The 20927-nt window shown below is 37.4% G+C and overlaps 3 protein-coding genes across 3 annotated transcripts; 1 reads left to right on the top strand and 2 right to left on the bottom strand.

Moving 5' to 3' along the window:
- The first annotated feature begins 1042 nt into the window (after window positions 1–1042).
- Window positions 1043–5064, top strand: LOC101308243 (CUGBP Elav-like family member 1-like). The gene is made up of 9 exons (XM_004290668.1): window positions 1043–1432; window positions 1596–1678; window positions 2794–2845; window positions 2970–3095; window positions 3207–3286; window positions 3590–3769; window positions 3919–4261; window positions 4352–4495; window positions 4576–5064. The coding sequence occupies exons 1-9, from the start codon at window positions 1258–1260 to the stop codon at window positions 4701–4703; spliced, it is 1311 nt and encodes a 436-aa protein (XP_004290716.1). The 5' UTR covers window positions 1043–1257; the 3' UTR covers window positions 4704–5064.
- Window positions 5065–7455: 2391 nt separating this feature from the next.
- On the bottom strand, window positions 7456–9505 carry LOC101297117. The gene is made up of 4 exons (XM_004292568.1): window positions 9114–9505; window positions 8619–8739; window positions 8180–8530; window positions 7456–8085 (listed from the first exon to the last, which is right to left on the bottom strand). Exons 1-4 carry the CDS (start codon window positions 9428–9430, stop codon window positions 7456–7458), a joined length of 1419 nt encoding a protein of 472 aa, XP_004292616.1. The 5' UTR covers window positions 9431–9505.
- Window positions 9506–14859: 5354 nt separating this feature from the next.
- Window positions 14860–17665, bottom strand: LOC101307949. The gene is made up of 4 exons (XM_004290667.1): window positions 17205–17665; window positions 16391–16511; window positions 15941–16291; window positions 14860–15841 (listed from the first exon to the last, which is right to left on the bottom strand). Exons 1-4 carry the CDS (start codon window positions 17531–17533, stop codon window positions 15194–15196), a joined length of 1449 nt encoding a protein of 482 aa, XP_004290715.1. The 5' UTR covers window positions 17534–17665; the 3' UTR covers window positions 14860–15193.
- Window positions 17666–20927: the final 3262 nt, after the last annotated feature.

Raw genomic sequence — 20927 nt, 5'->3', positions numbered from 1 at the left:
TTATATGTTTAATTGATAATTTGATTTGATGAAAATTAGTTTCTTAGAGCAAGTCCAAGAGCTTCTTTATATTTTCTACATAATAGGGAAGCAAAACTCAAAATCTCTAAAATTTTTGTATACCAAATCCAACAGTTTCCTTATTTTAAAGATTCAAATATTTATTAGAATAACAATCCTCATTTATTACAATATAATAATAAGTATAAAATATAAAAGTTTATTTTTTTAGAATAAATTATGTTTTCTTTCTTATATTTGAGTCTTGAAGAATGTGCAACATTCAATTCTTCTTTCCCTAAATATTTTTAGAGAATTTGTAAGAGCATCTCCAACAGATTCCCCAAATTCTTGAAATTCTCCAATATGGAGAAGATTTTGGGTGTTTTGCTCCAACAGATTCCCTAAAACTTTTTTTAAAATGGGGAATGTGATGAAAGAGAAACTCAAATTCCCCAAATCTGCAGCATTCTCCAAATTTTATAGAAGGATTTGGGGAATCATCTTGAAATCTCCAAAATAGGGAATCTGTTAGAGTTGTAGAAGAAAAATTACTTGAAGCATTGACTTTTGCTTCCCTATAATAGAGAAATTATGGAGAAGCTGTTAGAGATGCTCTAAATATAGGGAAGCAAAGCTTCTCTTTCATCTCTTTCCCTATTTTAAAGAATAAGATAGGGCAGCTGTTGGAGTGGAAAATGACCTCATATTTTTTAAAATAGAGAAAATCAAACAATTTAAGGAATTTGTTAGACTTGTAAGGAGAGAAAAAAACCATGTGTATCCGTAATAAACATGGAAGTGTTGGACACATCGTAATGTCCTTCCGTAAAGACAACGCAAGGGCAAAAGAGTAACTTTGCCAACACAAATTCGAACTGCACAGCCCCAAAGCGTTGATGATTGAACTGCAACTGCTCTGAAGTGGCATTCCCGTAAATAAATGACAAATCCGAGGGCCAGAAAAATAATTAAATTACGATAAATCTAAAAAAACGAACAGAGAGAGAGAGAGATCCAAGTTTGCCATTTCATTCAGAAAAAACCCCAATTTTGCGTGCGACGACTCCACGAAGAAAAGAAAAGAAAACCGAAAAAAAAATAAAATCGAAAATCCTTTTTACAGGGGAGAGAGAATCTAGAGAGAAGTTAGAGAGAGAAAGCTTGAAGAGAGAGAGAGAGAGTGAAGAAGAAGAAAGAGGAGAGAGAGAGAGAGAGAGAGAGAGAGAGAAGAAGGAGGAGGATAGGGGGGCATTAATGGCGGAGGTGAGGAAGGAGAGGCGGCCGCCGAACAGCGAAGAGAGCGTGAAGCTGTTCGTGGGGCAAGTCCCGAAGCACATGAACGAAGCTCAACTCCTCACAATGTTCGAAGAGTTCTCCCTCGTCGACGAGGTCAACATCATCAAGGACAAGACCACGCGCGCGTCTAGAGGTTGGTTTGATTTGGTTAATGATTTCGTCTGTCATTACAGCATGTGTGTTTGGTTTGATTTGGTTAGAGAGAAATGTGTTTGATTTGAGCGAGATTTGCGGTGATTGGAGTGCATGTTTTTCGGAGTTTCAAGACCTAATTGAATGCTTGATTTGATTTGCAGGGTGTTGCTTTGTGATATGTCCATCTAGAGAGGAAGCAGACAAGGCGGTCAATGCATGTCACAATAAGAAGACCTTGCCTGGGGTTAGTGCAATTTTTCGGATCTCTGTTAATGCATTTCTTGTTTTGTGATTCTAGTTGATAGCTTCGTTAACTTCGATGTGATTCCAATCTACGCCCTTATATAGAATTTACTATTTTTTAAGTTGATCTTAATTATGCTAACTATCTGTTAGTGAGTTACTAATCAAAACTCAGTGGATTCGGAGTTGCGCTGTAAAATGTGTATTGAATGTTTAACCATAACTGAAGCTTAATGTAACAATGCCGAGACTTATGACTAAAGAGTTTTGTAATTACTATCGCACTGAGAAAGGTGAATTTACCTGGCACATATTGTATTTTCTTCCTTGAACAATTGCGGTAGGCTCCTATGGTTATGTTTCATCTTTCCTGCGGAGGGCTAGCAGAATTTCTCTTTAGATATAATGATTTGTACATGGTGATGCGTATTAGGACACTGACAACTTGTAGTGGAACATCAGAGCATTGCCATGGATGGAGAAATCGAGAAATGGCATACATTTCCCACAAAGTAAAGTAGAATTCGTTCATGTGAACTAGTTGAAGCTAAAATCTGAGTTTTCCCGGTCAGAGGATTTATTTGAACATATCATTGTCCATTTAGAAGTGATTGAAATTAAGGCAAGTTAGGTGTTTGTTTTAGTAAAGCGGATGAAACACACTGACGTTGGTTAGATCATATCAGAAAATATTGAGCATCTGAAATCTAAACCACAATTAGGCAATCTTTGTGTGTCAAAGTTTACCTGCTAGAAATCATGATTGGCAGCTTGCTATATGAACAAATAATTTATAAAGTGTATGCTCATGCAACATGGCATCTTCCTGGCATAGGTTTTAGAACTGAGGGATCTATGTAGGCCTTGCTGGACCTTCAAGTAGTTTCCCAGGCAAGAACTGGGCTCGTTCCTATGCCGTTTAATGAATGTTATTCATCAAGTGTTAAAAACTATGGTTTAATGGTTTACAGTAACTTGATTGAAGATATAATGTCAACTAAAACAGATTTTGTTGTCTATTTTATTTCTCTAGTTCAGTGGGAACTTTTCATAACTTCTTTTGATTAATTTTTCCCATTCAGATTGATAGCTGCTTTGTTCTTTTGTCCAATTCAGGCATCGAGTCCGTTGCAAGTGAAGTATGCTGATGGCGAGTTGGAAAGATTAGGTGCAATATTGATCTGATAATTGACTTACTCAATTTTCCTCGAGAGTATTCATACAAAGTTTTGTTAAACCAATATTTCTTGTATTTCATTGATGATAATGCTCTATTTCTCCCTGTAATTCAGAACATAAGCTCTTTGTCGGTATGCTTCCTAAGAATGTCTCCGAAGTTGAAGTATCCGATCTTTTCTCTAAATACGGAACAGTAAAGGACCTACAGATATTAAGGGGTTCTCAGCAAACAAGCAAAGGTAAGTTGTCTTTCCTGTATGTTAGCTTTATTGCTTGAGTGGCACTTAAAGTATACTGGTCCTACACTAATAAAGGGAATGTACATAAACATTGTTCTTTCTATTTGTCAGGCTGTGCGTTTTTAAAGTACGAAACGAAAGAACAAGCACTTGCTGCCCTGGAAGCCGTTAATGGAAAACACAAAATGGAGGTCTGTTCATGTTGTAATGGCTTAAAATGCATATTGAAATATGTTATGTGTTTTTTTAGTTCTTGAAGCTATGTTTCTATTACTGGCTTCCCTCTTTTAGTATTTATGAAGACACACATATTAGTAGAAACGTCTCTATTCTGATTGAATGAATCATGCTGATGGTTGATAAGTCAGCAATTTGGTCGGATGATAAGTCAGCAATCAGTGTATCAAATTAAAATGTAGTCTTGTATACATGTCTATGGGTAGTGATATGTTTGGTTCAGTTGAATTCATCATTGGTATGTCTTGTGTTTTCAGGGTTCTAGTGTTCCTTTGGTTGTCAAATGGGCAGACACAGAGAAGGAAAGGCTAGCTCGGAGAGCTCAAAAAGCTCATTCTCAGGGTGCTAATGTGCCGAATTCTGATTCACAACCTCCGTCTTTATTTGGAGCCTTACCTATGGGTTATGTTCCCTCATATAATGGTTATAGTTATCAGGTGAATCTTGAGGATCAGGTCCTATATGTGAATGCTTAACATGATATTTGATAGTCTTGTTTTTATTTTTATTTTATAAATATGTTAATTCTTGTCTGTCGATATAGTTATCAGTGTAACAATAGATCATTGTTCCATTCCCACTGTAGGCTCCTGGAACTTATGGCCTCATGCAATACCGCTTGCCAGCACTGCAAAATCAACCAGGTTTCCATAATATGGTACCCCCTTTAAATCAAGGAAATGCTTTACACCGAATTGCACCCGACCTTCCTCCCAATATTGCCCCTAGAAATTTCGCTATGCGTCCAAGCTACCTGGGTTCTGGTTATCCTGGGGTTCCAGGTCTTCAGCATCCGATGGTATATGCGGGAGGAATGATGAGTCACCGGCCATTGAGCGCCTCACCTGGCTCGTTGTCACCTTTAGTTATGAACAGTAACCCAGCCACATCCTTAGGCACCAGTAGAAGTTCCGGGGGTCAGGTTGAAGGTTGTTATCTATACATGTCTTGATTTTTAAATTAACGATAAAGTTCTTGGTGGTGGTATTTCATCAATCATTCTATTTTCTGTGACTTAGGTCCTCCTGGTGCCAATTTATTTATCTATCACATACCTCAAGAATTTGGAGATCAAGAGCTTGCTAATGCTTTTCAAGCATTTGGTAGGGTTTTGAGTGCCAAGGTTTTTGTTGATAAAGCAACCGGTGTCAGCAAATGTTTTGGTGAGATCATTTCTCCAGCAAAATTTTACCTTGTGTGAGTTGTGTGTAAATGCTGTTCTCTAAGCTGTTTATATTTGCAGGATTTGTAAGTTATGATTCACCGGAGGCTGCTCAATCTGCTATCACTGTTATGAATGGATACCAGTTAAGTGGTAAGAAATTAAAGGTTCAGCTTAAGAGAGATAACAAGCAGAACAAATCCTATTAATTTCAAGGTGAGTGATGGAAGGACGCAAGTTCTTTATAGCAAGTGGTCGCATGCAAATTGGATGTATGGAGTCGCTGCATCAACATTGTGGGATGGATTTAGATGATTTGCAATGATATGGTTTATTCCATCCTGCTTGTAATTTCCCCAAGGAATGAAAGGCCTGAAAATTTGTAATTCATGGTGCATACTGTACCAATACAATCTGTAATTTGTTTATATCAAACGTTCTTTTAGACAGTAATTATCAATTTATTCATTCTTCATTCGCGAACATCTCATTGTATAATTCATGATAATTGATCCGTGATTCTTTTGTTTCCACAGTCTAAAGACCTAATTTCATAGTCTTCTATTTCATAACTGTGTTCTATCCTGGTAGTACATAAGAATAAGATATATATATAGTAGGTTTCTGACTGTATTCTTGTTGCAATGAATTGCCTTTCCAGTTATAAAAGTTACTTGGAACTTGGAAGTTAGAAGTAATATCACAGCCATGATTAACCATTCTTCTGTACATGTATTATGTTTTAATTAGGCATGCGAAAATCGATGTGATAAGAAGCGCTTGTTTATATCGTTCTTATTTAATTTCACTTGATATCATGCATCTGATCTATATGTTAATACTTTTCCATATTTTTACTTATTTCTGTATATATAGCTCAGCAATTGATAGTGGCAATTCTTACTGTGAATCTAGGGTTGTTATATGTACTTGTGTGTCTACCTATATGTTGGTTTGTTGGCTTGAGTTAACATCTGGCATGCTGATATGCTCTCAGTCTGGTTTAAAATGTTGAAGAAGTGACTCCTGCACTCATTGGCGTCATGATGCAGGTAACTTGATTGAAGTTTGAGCATGTCTCTATAATTCTATTAGTTAGCTTTCTTTTTTTGGAAGGATACTAGTTAGCTTTTTTTTGGAAGGATAAGTTAGCTTTTGTTCATGAGTACTCATACATTAAACGCCATGATTGCTGCAGGCTGCAGGTAGAACTCTGCATCTGTGGTCTCAGTTGTTGCTTCTTTTGCTTCAAACTGTCTGTTGATATTTTAGAGAGGTAAGTTAATAAAGCGCCTTTATTGCTCTCTGGATTGCAGCTGATGAAGGTAATATCCACAAACTTTAGGAACCCCATCAATTCCTCTGATTGCTTAATGAGTTTTTCCGCTCTTCCTATTCTTGAAACACAAGTCTTTAGTTTCTGTTATTGATACATCTCATTTATGATAAGTATTGTATGTGGGGCTTTTCTTTTTGGGGATTTCCTTTAATGTGTAGTCTTTGAATTTAATTAATTTTTTTTTTTTTTTTATCTTCATCTACCGAGTCAGTAGCTGTTGCGTTATATGGAATCATAGGTTTTCTTGTGTGGCAGGCATCTATGTTCTTCTAATTTTGGCCTGAAAGTTTGGCATACGGCATTTGTTTGAATTTGAAATTATCATAATGAAATGGATGATACAGACCTCACGGAAGCACGTTATTGACTGACCTATGAAAATTTCTTGTATATAGGAGCACTGTTGATGCCTCTTTTGTTGATATGCGCAGATCTCAAATGAGTACATGCCGAATGCTACTGATGCCCTCTAGTTGAAAGCTTCATGTACTCGAAGAATAAAATTGACTTCTAACAACTCATCATCAAACAGTGTAGCTAGGGGAACTCAAAATGAGAATAATGAATAATTAGGTCACTGGGGTTGAGATTTTCATTATGCCATATTGCCATTGGTATGCCATAAGAGTAGTTTGGCTAATATTACTTGCAAACTGGCACATGTAGATTTCATTATCATTTGTTGGGTACTAGTTTTTGAACACCGCTATGCTCATAAGTTGAAAACTGTCTCCTTGGATTCCTCCTTATCGATCTCCCGGGGAAATTTGAAATATCATGGATGGACAACTATTTTATAGTGACTTTACTTTGACATCGATTGGTATTCTGCATTTCTTCATCCTTATTTTGACATTTGCAGTAAACTACTAAATATGCTTATAAGGACGCACTAATGGCACTATCCCTCCAGCATATCGCTAACGCTTAATGATCTTTCAGGACAAGCAGAACTTCCATACATCAGTCATGGGTGCTTGTTTCATCCATATGTTATTGATTCTTGCTTCTCTTGTAAGCAGAAGTTATTGTGCTTGTGTGCTTGTTACAACAAATAGCTGCTTTTTGTATCATTTTGTCGAAACAAGTTTGGTACATTCTTCTTTGTAATTTGGTGCTTCGTAGTACGTTGCTTTTAGCCTTTTAGGTACTCGGTTGTTCCATCTAGAAGACTAGAACAAAGTTATACATTTTGTGATAACCTGTAGCTGTTAGGAGCATGCAGTTGTCTCCGATCAAAGAAAAAGCAAAGTTTAAAGCCAACAAAATCTTAAGCTTGTTTGGCTAAGCAAAAGAACTAGAACTCTAGAAGCATGATGAAATTATCAGATTAAAACACAAGCGTTTAACTTCATTAAAATACAAACATTAACTTCACCACACATTGACAAGCTCCCTAAGATTGTACTGGAAAACTTCCACACAGATTACCATGTATATGGTAACGGGATTAGACTCCTAACTATTAAACATTTTAAGTAAATGTTACTGTTAGAGGTCCTATTCTATTACAAATCAAGCACGACTTCAGCCCAAAGCTGAACTCAAACAGCTGACGAGTCACAAACAACCGTAGAAGAAGAGAGTCGTAATTTTGGAGCACTGGAAAATTGAAATGCCAGTCAAACAGATTCAGTAGATGCAGCTAATGGCATAGGCAAAACGGACTCCACAGACCTGTTTACCAGCTCCATTTCATTTGTGCTTGTCTGGTTTTTTATATCAGAGTCCTGTGCCACAGCTATGATAGATTTTACAGAGTCTTCTTCCCCGTCACTTGTACTCGAGTCAGAATCCCTATTTTTGCTGTCTGTAAAGGATGTGGCAGACTCCACATTGAAGCCGGAGCAACTCTGAGGACTGAAACACTCACCCTGCAACTCGCTAGTCAGTTCGCCCAACATTGCCAAGTTATTTGTCGACAGTTTATTCTCATCCAATTGCCGTAAGCATTCTTCTATGTCATTCAGTAACTTGACTTCAGATTCATCTTCACTGTTGTTGCTGCTGCTTCCATTTTCATCATAGTCTGATGTTGGTGAAGTCTTTATTACCTCGGAGCTGCTTTCAACCTCTTGCTGACTATCAAAGTCTTCATCTGTTTGACCCTCAGATGAACAAGATGACATAGGTGATTGTGAATATGGTCCGGTCTCAGTCTCTTCCCGCTCATTAAGTGTTCTCGTAATCAGGGTCTTGAGCAAATTCATTACTTGAACAGCATGCATCAAAGCCGTCAATGGATCAGACATCTGGTATGGGAAGAATTGCACAAGGAATTAATGATCAACCTAAAATATTAGCAGTACTAGCCAAAAGAGAGATCATTTTTACTGTTTGAAGTACCTGAGTCATGTTTGGAGCGAAAACCATAGCAATATTTCTTGCATTCATCTTGTTGAATTCTTCTTCCTCAACAACATCAGCCATCAGATCAATGGCCCAATTGAGCAATGCAGCCTCAGTTGGCTTTAACTGCTTAACAAGCTCAACACAGTCCTCTTCTGTCTCACACTGAAGAACATGTTCAGGGGATAGACCATCTAGCACACCCGAAGGAAGCTCTCGAAACCAGGCCTTAATCAGACCAGACAGACAATGAACATCAACGTCATCTGGCACAATGCCCCTGTTCAATTGGCCTCTCACAATCTCCTCTTGCCCATTCTCTGGGTTTATACGAAATATTCCCTCAGCCTGCAAAAACCGAAAATGTGAAACTCACACATCTGCACTGCACAAATGATTCTATTGAATATTGATACACATATACAAAATCTTGTACCTTCAATCCTCCTTGTGCATATAACCTCTCCTGCATTAGAAGCAGAATGGTTGGCACGCTATTCCCTTTTGAATCAAAAGACAGCTGCATTGAATCAACTGAGACTCCAAACACACTTGCACTGCAAAAAGATATCATTTGCAAGTTAGATTATGCAGTGAAATCCCCCATAAAAACTCCTACTTCCTTTTGTTAGCCAGCTCAATAGTGACTAAACTAGCTCCCAACTCCTTTGTTAGCTCACATACAGCAACTAGTTTCTTAATTTGTTAGTCAGTTACCCAAATCTAACTAAGACATTGACTAGATTCTAGAAGCTTGTCTCTGAAACCAAACATGTACTAAGGAATCCTTAGTTCCTTACTTCAACTATCTCAAAGATCTAACTTCCAAAACAGACAAAAAGAACAATGAAGTAAGCATTCTAAGCAAAACCCAATTCAAATTTCCCAAACATAACACCACCAATAAACCAAAGACAAGATCTTTCCTTACCTGGCACTTGGAACACGACCAGGAATCTCAACCTCAAACTCAACCGGAAGTCCCAGAAACCCATTGAACCGGTCGAACGTGACATGCGTAATGTGCCGGACATTGGTGGGCCACCCGATCTCCAAGTTCTGGACGGCCGAGATCATATCCTCAGCTTGCTCAACCCGGCAAGCCACCATGGATTTCCTTATAGCAGACAATAGAAAGTCCACCAGCGAGAGCTGGTTCTGCTCCTCCTCCTTCGTTGACCCTCCTTTGACCCCCTTGAAATTACCACCGCACCCTCCTCCCCTCGTCACCATCACAAGCCCAGTCATCTCTCTCTGTCTCTACAATCCAAGAACGAATGTTGGTGTTGAAGAAGAGAGAGAGGGAGAGTTCAAAGCTCAGTGTTTGAGAGTAGTAGTGTTGGGTGTTGAAGCCGTTGGTGTTTTTGAAGCTTACCAACTTCTATAAAGTTCAAACGGCCACTCGTTTCAAATTTCTCGCTTTATCTACAGGGCTTTGGTACTTGACCTCGGTGTTGAAGGTAATAACAGGGAAGCCATTGGAGGTAGCAGCCAACTTTCACGTGGAACTCATAATGTCATGGAGAACGACGTCCTTGGATCATCGTAGATTTCTGGTTTGATATTTCAGGGAATCCTAGATGTCATTAGCTCACATGGAAATGAAAATTACGGATCCAATTTCTGTTCTTACTTTGTTTCTCATATGTTATCATATGGTGTCCCTCTGGTTATCCAAGATATTTGTCCCGAAACATTAGGGACCATGAATTTCCCTTTGAAGTGATAGAGCTCCATAGATCATGGTTTAGGTTTTCGCATGCTTTAGATCCACACCCACCACTACCCCACAAGCTTGTACGCGCTTAATGATTAGATACGTGAACTTTTTAAAATCATTGCGTTTGTGCAATATTGTTAATCTCTTCGTAGTACATTAATTTAAAATTTTGTCTCTTAAAATTTGAATATAATCACACGAGAGAAATTAGTTTTACGTCAGATGATGAACAATGACATATTATAGAAATCGCATTCGGTTACATTAGTTGGGACTAAAATAGTTGTAGAGACATAAAGAGCCTTCATCATTTCTTTTTTTTTTAAACGTTTTATTAATAACTCACACACCCTACATATGTCAGTGAGGTTTGAACCCATGACCTCAAAATTGTCAGTTAAACACCTTAACTAATCAAGTCACGGCTCACCGATACCTTGGTAGAGACATAAGGAGCTTTCATCATCTTCACCAAAGCAATACCACCTTGGTATAGTTTATTGGTAATTTGGAGAAGTGAGGACTGAGGAGCATGCATAGAATAGAATGGTAGAATCTTGGTTAGGATCTGTGTTGGGTACTTTGGTCTAGGAAAGCAGAGCAAGCATTAGACATTGTCGATACTAATATTGGTCCCACAGTTGACAGTCCTATAATATGAATCTGAATCTACTGTGTATGATTCCCAATTTCAAAAATTCAGATGCCATCAGGATCAGGGCTTCATTTCTTTTCATTCTCATTCTGGACTTTAATCAGATGAACAGTGAATTCACAGGTCCAGCATGCATTCCTTTTCATCTTTCTTCATAACTTAATGAAGCTTACTTGGATTAAATTTTGTTCATGTTGTGTCACTTGTATTGACTGAGCTAGACAGAGACTGGTCAATGACTACAATCAAGTCCTTGGGCTTGGGTTGGGCTTCGAGAATGGCCCAGTATATTGCTGGACCAGATATTTGAGCCCAGTTGATCCATTTTGAGATTCCCTATTGTTCTTGGACTTTTTTCTTTTCTTTTTTTCCTTTAGGGGGTCAAGGGAATAATGAGACCGAAGACCTTCCCTAATCCCTCATTCAATGATTTGTGCTGAAATGAGACTTGAGACAGTCTGATGTAGAGGTCAAGCTTTGAGAGATGATCAACTTACCTTGTTTTGGTAAAGGGGGAGATTATCTTGGAAAAAGACTTTTGAAATGTTTGAATTTACTAGTGGATTAAGTAATACTCCATGTTTAAGCTTTTCTTGACTTAATGGCGAATGCGTTGATATTTGAGTTTTGTCTATCTCGTGACATGTCTTTGTTATTGACTTGTTAAACTCGGTTATATATATTAGAAGCTGATTTGTTTCGCTATTTATTTGGTTCATATTGGAAAAGATTAAATAAAATTTGGACACACATACTCAATAATACATGAAATATCACTAATTGATCCAAATTATGTAAAGCAAGAAATCACACGACAGTAGCAAGTGATTCACTATTTTCACAAATATACTATATAATTCTTCATAACAAATTATACCAACACTAAATCAATTAGCATTGGGTCACATCTGCTTGTTGTTTTACGTTGATGATAAAAACTACTTGATAAAATCCATCGTATTCTAATGAACACTTGGATAAGTATAAGTAACTTAATTCTCACCGTTGTTGGCCAAGGAATTTCTCTAGAATATGTGATGGGATCCCATCTGATACACCTAATTCAAATGAAAGAACTCAAAACTATTACAACTTGTGTACCATTTTGTATGAAACAATCATACAACTTTCTTGTGTTTCCACAATTATATATAGGTGTCATGCCAGATTCAGATCCAGCCTACCACAGAGAAAAAGTCAAGCTTATAGTACCAAGTTTTAGACCAAAAATTAATCAAACAATAAAACAAGGGTAATTATGCTAAATTAAGTTGCCCTAATTCCTACCACCCACCCACCAAACATTTTCTGGTTTTGATCATATATACTGTCTCCTTCTCTCTTTAGAAATCAAGCTCTGAATTTTTTTTGCTGCAACCGTAAAATCCACGTTTCAAAGGTGTAATTATATTACAGGTCTCATTATGGAACTTTTCAACATCTTCTCTGTGAGAAAATGGAATATAAAGATTTTCGTGTCCCACAATTATATTTTTGCTTCTATAATTTTGGCCAAATACAACAACCGGAACACTAGAAAACAAAGCAGATTTCTAAATTGAAATGAACGAATGGAACAGCAGAGAAGACCTGGCAGCGTTAGAGTTATAATAAGAGCCAGTTCAACCCTATTTTACATGTAATTTCTGTGTACGTGGTCATATTCATCAGGCCAATGATTATATCTTAATTAGTCTAAACCTTTGAGTACGTACGTAGGATTTTGTTTTGGTTGTAATTGTTAAAATTTCTAACAGGCTGTATTTGTAAGTACAGCCTTATGATTACCAGTCAAATTGGCAAGCCATAGATTTAATTAGGACGGCAATTTGGAATTTGGAGACATGTATATGGATCAATGATTATGGTTGTTGGTAATTTCTGGTGGGATTTTGACAAGTGTTTTGTATACTTTTCCTGGGCAAGTTTGAAGGGTTTCATTTCTGAGCTTCATCACTAAGTCATTTTCAAAAAGTTAATGGAAAATTGACATGGTTTCGTAATGGTCTAGGTCGCATATATCTTAATTTCTTTCTCATTGTATCACCAACTTAGTTTTTGTCTAAGAATGAATAATATTAAGCACTCGTTTTCCACAAGTCAAGGCCTTCATAGATATCTAGCCGTGTTGTTTATGTGTTTCAGGATCACAGGTCGGAGATTTTGCAAGTGCTGATCATTGTTCATCATGATGTCAACATATGGTCGGTTATTTTGAAATTTCTACAATATTATCAAAAAATAATTCTCTCGAACAAGTTCTTTTACGTATCGAGAATAATATACAAACATAGATAAGTATGTGTGAAATGTATATTATCGAGAATAATATACATTTCAGTGACAAATGTAGTAATTTACAAGTCTAAATTATGTTAATTTGTAGAAATATAGCAAGGAGTGCATATGGAAAGATCTAAAACTTAACTCCAATTTTGTATAAAACTGGTAAACAAAACTCTACTATAGTAGCTTCTATTAAACAACACACAATTTGACTTAATGATTGAAGATAGAGTCTTCCTACTACAACAAAAGTATTGTTCAAGACTCTTCTAGCTAGTACTAACGTCATGGGAAAGCTAGAAACTTGACCTATAAACAACCTTCATCCATAAGTTTACTAGAAATCTCAGTCAACTAAATACCAGAAAGGTAAAGGAAACTTCACCCACAGTAATAGTAAAAACCTGTGAAACCATGGAAACTGGGTGCCAGACACGTGGAGAAGCAAATTCTTGGTGGGTTTTGTAAAAGACGAATGTATATCGTGTGGAATGAGTGAAAAATGTAAACCCTACTCTTCATCCATCTAGAAGAAGATTAGGTTTGAGCCATATATAGCAACAGTACGTTGTGCTTTCCCTTTGCAAATTAAGCTTCTAGAAGGCAGCCAGCCCTTCTTTTCCATTTCTAAATGATATACATGATGTTTGATTTGATAGAGAGAAAGAAAAAAAAAAATAGCGGTATTTGTAACAAGCCCTCCACGACTTTTATAAAGTGTCAAACCAAGACAGGCTTAAAAGAATTCTACTCGGTTGTTTTTAGTCCCTACACCCTATTCTTGTGCAGCCGTAAAAGAATTCAATGCTGGAAATGGCTCAATTTCCCTATCCATGTTTTGGCATGGAGAGAAATAACATGGAGTTGGTGATGATGAGGAAGCAGACCCAAGCTAATGTGGACGTCTCTCCTTTCTTGCTCTTTGAGGATAGTGGGGATTCTGAAGCTGCTTCTGAGGTTGTTTCTGATGTTCTCATGGCTGAGGATGATGCTGAGTCGTGCAGCTGGGACTCAGCTGATGTTTCCAGTGCTGATGAGCTCATCGTAATTGATGATGATGAAGATGAAGAAGATGATCGTGGTGTTCGAGAATATCGGAGTTACAGTGATGATCATGAGGAGGAAGGGGAAGAGGAAGAGGTAATGTCTTCAGATTACCAGAGATGGGGGCACCAGCTGAAATCAACTGTTTCTGTCGATTCAACAAAGGAGTTTGAGATGTTGAATGAGGTGGAAAAGAGCAAGCTATTTTGGGAGACTTGCTTAGCATCCTAATAAACTGGTTGGCTCTATTTATCTTTTTCCTGAGTCAGCTTCTTAATCAATTTCTCTCATTCTATCCTTGCTTTTTAGTCTGGGAAAAGCTTAGATAAATTTAAGCAGGCAGAAAATCAGAAAGGTTTGTGTTACACATTTCTATGTTAAAAAGTGCTAGCAATTGTACATAACAGATTCAGATATATACGATCATTGTTTACAGTCTCTCTTTCTCTGTGTGTGTATAATTCTCTTTGAAATGGGAATTATAGGTTCTGAAATAAACCCAGAAGCTAGAGTTGCCTCTGGTAAATAGACCAAGACTGGCTACTGGCTAGTTCTTAGTTTTGTACGTACAAGGAATATGTTTCACCTATAATGCATGTGAGAGTTGCCAGAAAAGTGCACTTTTAAAATTTTATCTTCAAGTTTACTTGAATGTATAGCAGTTTGTTCAATAAAGTTCATGATAGAATGAAAAGCTGTAGTCTTTGATCATTGTAACAACAGTTCTCTGTACAGCAAACTGCCTACAAGGCCAAACATAATGAGTTAAATTTTCATAGTGATAGACAGGTGCATATTATTAACTAGGAACAATGATTTTTTTAATGGAACTAATTTCATGCGCACAATTTCAGAACCAAGTCCTAGGAACGATGATTCAAAACTAATTTCATGCGCTTCTCTTAATTTCTTCAAAGTTGAGTGATACTACAATCATGTCATGGTATTACTACAAGCACAATTTCGATCAGATAAAGCTAACACAAGCTCCCTAAGAATCTCACTTTCACACAGAATACCATCAGTATGATGGAATAGACAGACAACTGAAATGTCAAGGTTAAAGGTCCTACAATATTACAAATCAAGCACAACTTCAGCCCAAAGCTAAACCCTTCCTTCTTCAAATGTCACAATCAGGATCAACCACAACCAAACACTCCCACGCTTGGTCCAACTAGATCCTCACTGAAAGCATCCACTAATTTACAGAAGCAAACCGACTGTGGACAACAAACCGAAATCTGCAGCATAAGCATAATCTGATCGCACTGGAAATGAAGTGGAAATGAAAATGACATGCCAGTCATGTAGATGCAAACAATGGCCTAGGTCTAGTTGAAACAGACTCCACTACTCTGTCCTCCATATCCATTTCCTTCGAGGTTGAGCATGATCCTGAAGGGCTCCCCATATCAGTGCATTTCCCAGAGTCTTCGCCATAACTTGCACACAAACCAGAATTCCGAATTTTGCTATCAACAGAAGATGTGCCAGATTCCGTGTTGAAGCTTGAGCAACTCTGAGGACTCGGATACTCACCATGTGACTTACTAGTTGGTTTATTCACCATTTCCATGCTATTTGGGGTGGTTCTCCTCTCATCCAATCGTCTTAAGAAGCATTCTTCTATGTCACTGAGTGGCCGGACTTCATCTTCATCTTCACTGCTGTTGCTGTAGTGGGCATTTTCATCATAATCTGATGTTAGTCCTCCTCTCAATTCAGAGGTGGCATCCATATCTGGCTGACTATACAAGTCTGGCTGACTATACAAGTCTGGATGACTATACAAGTCTTCCTCTGATTGATGATCAGATAAACAAGATGACATGGGTGAATACCCTCCAGTTTCATCAGTCTCTGCACGTTCTCTTAGTGTTTTCATAATCAGGGTCTTAAGCAGATTCATCACTTGAACAGCATGCATCAAAGCCGTTAGTGGATCAGACATCTGCTCAGGAAAAGAGTTGGAAAAAGAAATGGGTAAGCCAATCATATTTAATTTGGAGCACACTAAGAAAAAGAGATACATTCTCGTGTTATTATTTACCTGAGTCATGTTTGGAGCAAAAACCATAGCAATATTTCTTGCATTCATTTTGTTGAGTTCTTCTTCCTGAACAACATCAGCCATCAGACCAATAGCCCAATTAAGTAATGCAGCCTCAGTTGGTTTTAACTGCTTCACAAGCTCAAAGGATTCCTCTTCTGTGTTGCACTGCAGAACTTCTTCAGGAGATAGTCCATCTAGCACTCCTGAAGGAAGTTCTCTAAACCAGGCTTTGATAAGGCCGGCCAAGCAATGGACATCAATGTCATCAGGCACAATGCCTCTGTTCAACTGGTTTCTCACAAACTCCTCTTTGCTGTTCTCCGGGTTTATACGGAATATTCCTTCTGCCTGCAAAAGTTTCAAAAGGAGTATAAGAACACCAATTGGAAACAAGAGAAACTCACAGATACATACAACAGACTATTGATATCCGACAAAATCTTATACCTTCAATCCTCCTTGTGAGTATAATCTCTCTTGCATCAGCAAGAGAATAGTAGGCACACTATTTCCATTTGAATCAAAAGACAACTGCATTGACTCTGCTGAGACGCCAAACACATTTGCACTGCATAAAGTAGATGGTCCAAAAGTTAGACATAAAACACAGTGAATGCAAGTAAGAACTTAACTGTCAACCGCAACAATTGCTTTTCTACTTACTATATAAGCTACATCAGAACTTTCAGTCTCACGTAAAGAGTTAGATCTCCACTATGGCATTACGGTAATGCGAATTTCAGAACATGCAAGAGCCAGAATTTAAAGAAGAAAATTGCACATTGACCAAATCCAACTGTATGGCTTTCAAAACCACCTCAACTTGACTAGAACACCGACTCAAATAAAAGATCAACAATTTCTCAGTAACCAAGCATGTAATAGGTATAAGAATTTACCAAAACACAGTACTCAATGCTAACCCAACTTCAAAACCCTGAATCAGAAGCTTAAAGAGCTAAAAGAGCAGCAATTCAGCTCACTCTCCTACACCAACCCAGCCAATCAGCTCAATTCAAGTCTCAGAACCTCTAAAAAGGAGAAACACCCTAAACAACAGTAATCCAAGCATTATGCACAAACCCGAAACTACACAGAAAGCAAAAACCAACAGTAATTCAAGCAAAACCCAATTCAAATTTCACAAACCCAACACTACCCACAAACCAAAACCAACACCAATTCAATCATTAACCAAGACCCAATTCAAAAAACACAAATCCAACACCACCCACAAACCAAAGACAAGGCCTTTCCTCACCTAGCACTCGGAACCCGACCAGGAACCTCAACCTCAAACTCCACCGGCAGACCCAGAAACCCATTAAACCGATCAAACGTCACATGCGTCACATGCTGCACATTCGTCGGCCACCCGATCTCCATAGTATTATTAACGGCGGAGATCACCTCCTCACCTCTCTCCACACGGCAAGCCACCATCGACTTCCTCACCGCCGCCAACAGAACATCCACCAGAGACACCTGGCTCTGCTCCTCCGCCGCGCTCTTCTTCACCTCTTTACACCCACCACCACCGCCTCCTCCGCCGCAGCCGCCGCCCCTCGTCACCATTACGATCCCCGTCATCGGAGTTTCTGGGTCTGAATTGGGAAACCCAGAAAAGCTTTCAGAGTGTGGGAATGAAGAGTAGAGTGGGTTTAAATATTTGATTGGGTCAGAGGGTTGCTTTGATGATTTGCATTTAAGGGTTTTGGGGTTTTTCAAGTTCCAACTTGTTCTCTTTTCCATTTCAAACGGCCTCTCGTTTCAAATTTCTTCTTTATCTCCGCTGGTTTTAACAACTTCACCTCCTCCTTGGAACCTATTTACAAAGGTGCCACTCCACTAGTCCTCCCCCACTGTTCAAACTCTGGCGGAAATTCCGTCCAAATTTTCGTAATTTGACCTTATTGATATCTCAGCTAGCTTTCGGTACTGATTTTGAGAGAGATTTGTTTACACAAATCACAGATGTGTTTCATATAAGTGTGTTGATACATGTAAAACTGATTCAACTCGGTTACTAATGTAATGAATAGAAGTCTATTATTGAATTAAAAATCATGATGTAACTTACGCGCATATTTCAGATTTTTGATATGTTATGATTTTATATTTACTTGTGATTTCAGTTTTTAATGAATAATTTATTATCCGTATCAAAAATATTAACCGTTAACTTAAATTTTAGAAAACTTTTAACTATATTGTCATTTGAGTTTCTTAAATATTACTATCATGAATTAATGAGATGACCTTCCATTCATAACTCCATAACTTATGGACCATAAGGTCATTTTCCTAACACATCCTTTTGGACCATCCTCATTGGAATTTGAATTGTAAAACAATATTTTCATTGCTAGAGAAGAAGAAGAAGAGGAAGAACATGGAGGAATTCAAATTTTGGTGTGTGGGATCGGACCGTTGGGGCTCAGAGTGATGAGTGTGACTACCCCACACATAAAGACACAACGGGATTCAATTCCTTTGTTTCTTTTTCTAAACCAATTCATATTATAACTGGAATTGCAGTATTCTATTCTCTCTTTTCCAAAAATATTGTTTGTCATCTAGTCTAGATACTGGTTTTGATTTGAGAGCTGGATTGTTGGTTTCTACTTCATTTGGACTCATATGCTCGATCTGCTTTAGCTAGATCCACCAGTGTGCAGAGACATTGCAAGTTTGTATTCTATTGTCTACAAATGTTTTGGCATTTTGGGTTCCAAAACATAGTAAGCCTACTGCATGCAGCCATTGATCTCACATTCTCACCCAACTGACCCAACTCGATCAACCAAAATTTGTTATTTCATTCGAATACTTGTTGTAGATACGTGTATGTATTATACCGCCAAACATAAGCAATGACCTTGTAGACCGTGCTTCGGCCATGGCGGGTCCCGCCTCCGACATACATCCGACATTTGGATTACCTCGTTATGGTAAACGATCATCGATACCACATCGGGAAAATGCTCCTCCAAGATCTACAAGAATGTATCATGAGAAGATATATTTGCACCTTGTCCCGCATTGAAAACATGTAATGTGAGGAACATTCCTTAGCTATAAAAAGGTGAGGAACATTCCTTAGCTATAAAAAGAAGGCTTCCCATATGTAGAAAGGATCTTAACTGATCAAACTCCATCCCAACTTCACTACTCCACACTTGTAACACCAAAGGCATTGAGGCCTCATGATAGTAGATTTGGGTTACCTCGCCATGGTAAAGAATCATCGATACCACATCGGGAATGTGCTCCTCCAAGATCTACAAGAAAGCATCATGAGAAGATATGTCTGCACCTTGTCCCACATTGGAAACATGTAATGTGAGGAAACATTTCTTAACTATAAAATGAAGGTTTCCCATATGTAGAAAGGATCTTAACTGATCCAACTCCATCCCAACTTCACTACTCCACACTTGTAACACCAAAGGCATTGAGGCCTCATGATAGTAGATTCAAGTGGATGTAGTCATGTCCTTCGTTGGCATGGTGAATCACTATAAATGTTGTGTCATGTATGTTCATGTCCCATCGTGCTTCTATATAGCCTAGAGGTTTATGCAGAAACACTTGTGTTTATGGATCAGATAGCTAGTCGAACTTGAAGCATGTTATCGTTTTTTACGCATAATCTATTAATAAATGATAAAACAATACTTGTTGCTTTAACCAAGCAACTCATATTATGATACCTTTTTAAAAAAATAAAATAAAAATAAAAAATAAAAATAAAAACTCATATTGTGATACATTTCCTAGCTTCTATATCTAACTCATATTATAATCAACTAATCTTCATCTCCACTCCTATAATGCGAAGCGTGCATTTGGTGTTAAAGGCTTCACCAATTTTTTAAAGTACCCAAATTGTCCATTTTTATTACATTTCAATAACACTATAATTTAATGTCTAAATGTTTTTGTTGTAATTATATGTATATATATAACAGAAAATATAAAAAAAACCAACAAATGTGGAGCAGTTATTGGCTTTCTGACGATCCACTTCATCAAAAGAAAACTGGCTAACAAATTTTTAAAAAAAAAGTTAAGCAATTTTTTATATTAAAAAAACTTAAATAAAAAACAAAAAAACAAATTGATACACACGTGAGCGTGTGTGTTAAGAGGCTAGTCTCTTTAAATCAGACATGTTAATTAGTAATTCACAATTGTACCAAACTCATCAAGATTTGTAATCTTTTAACAATGATAATTGAAACTATTGATCAACAACTAATTAATCCCAATAAATCATGCATGTTAGTAGTTCACAATAATACCAAACTCATCAAGATTTTTAATCTTTTAACAATGATGATTAGTAGTTCACAATAAATCATGCATGTTTATTAACACACCATTTTGTGTTATTAACATACACCTTATATATATTTTTCTATCCACACATTTTAATTTTATTTACAAACTTGTCACTTGAATTTGTTTCATGATTGGTTCTCATTATAAATGAGACGTGTCAATAACACAAAAAAGTGTGTTAATAACACTAGCCTTAATCAACAACAAATCCCTTTAAATCTTGTATGCATGTTAGTAATTCAACAATATATAGTACCAAATCACAAAATTTTTAATCTTTAAACAATGATACTTAAAAGCTGTTAATCAACAATCAATCCCTCTAATTCATGCATGTTAGTAACCCTAGCTAGAGGCACCCAGGCATGGTTCTGACAGCTCCATCTAATAGCAAATCTTGTTGCAAATGAAGACTGGCCCAGATTGAACATGACCATATATTAACTAGCTAGCTAGGATCTAGTTGATCATACATACAACTTTTATGGCGTTAAATAACTTAAATTTGCAGAATCACATAGCTAGCTAGCAGTAACCTGGGTTGTTTAAACCATATATTCAGGCTGTTCATGAATAATAATAATAATACAGCCTGCAGTGACCTGGGTTGTTTAAATCATTCAGTGTTGTCTATTCAATA

The sequence above is a fragment of the Fragaria vesca genome, linkage group LG2 (assembly GCF_000184155.1).
Source record: "Fragaria vesca subsp. vesca linkage group LG2, FraVesHawaii_1.0, whole genome shotgun sequence".
NCBI classification, from domain to species: Eukaryota; Viridiplantae; Streptophyta; class Magnoliopsida; order Rosales; family Rosaceae; genus Fragaria; species Fragaria vesca.
The sequence above is the reverse complement of the archived record's forward strand: the minus strand, read 5'-3'. Positions and strand labels throughout refer to the sequence as shown.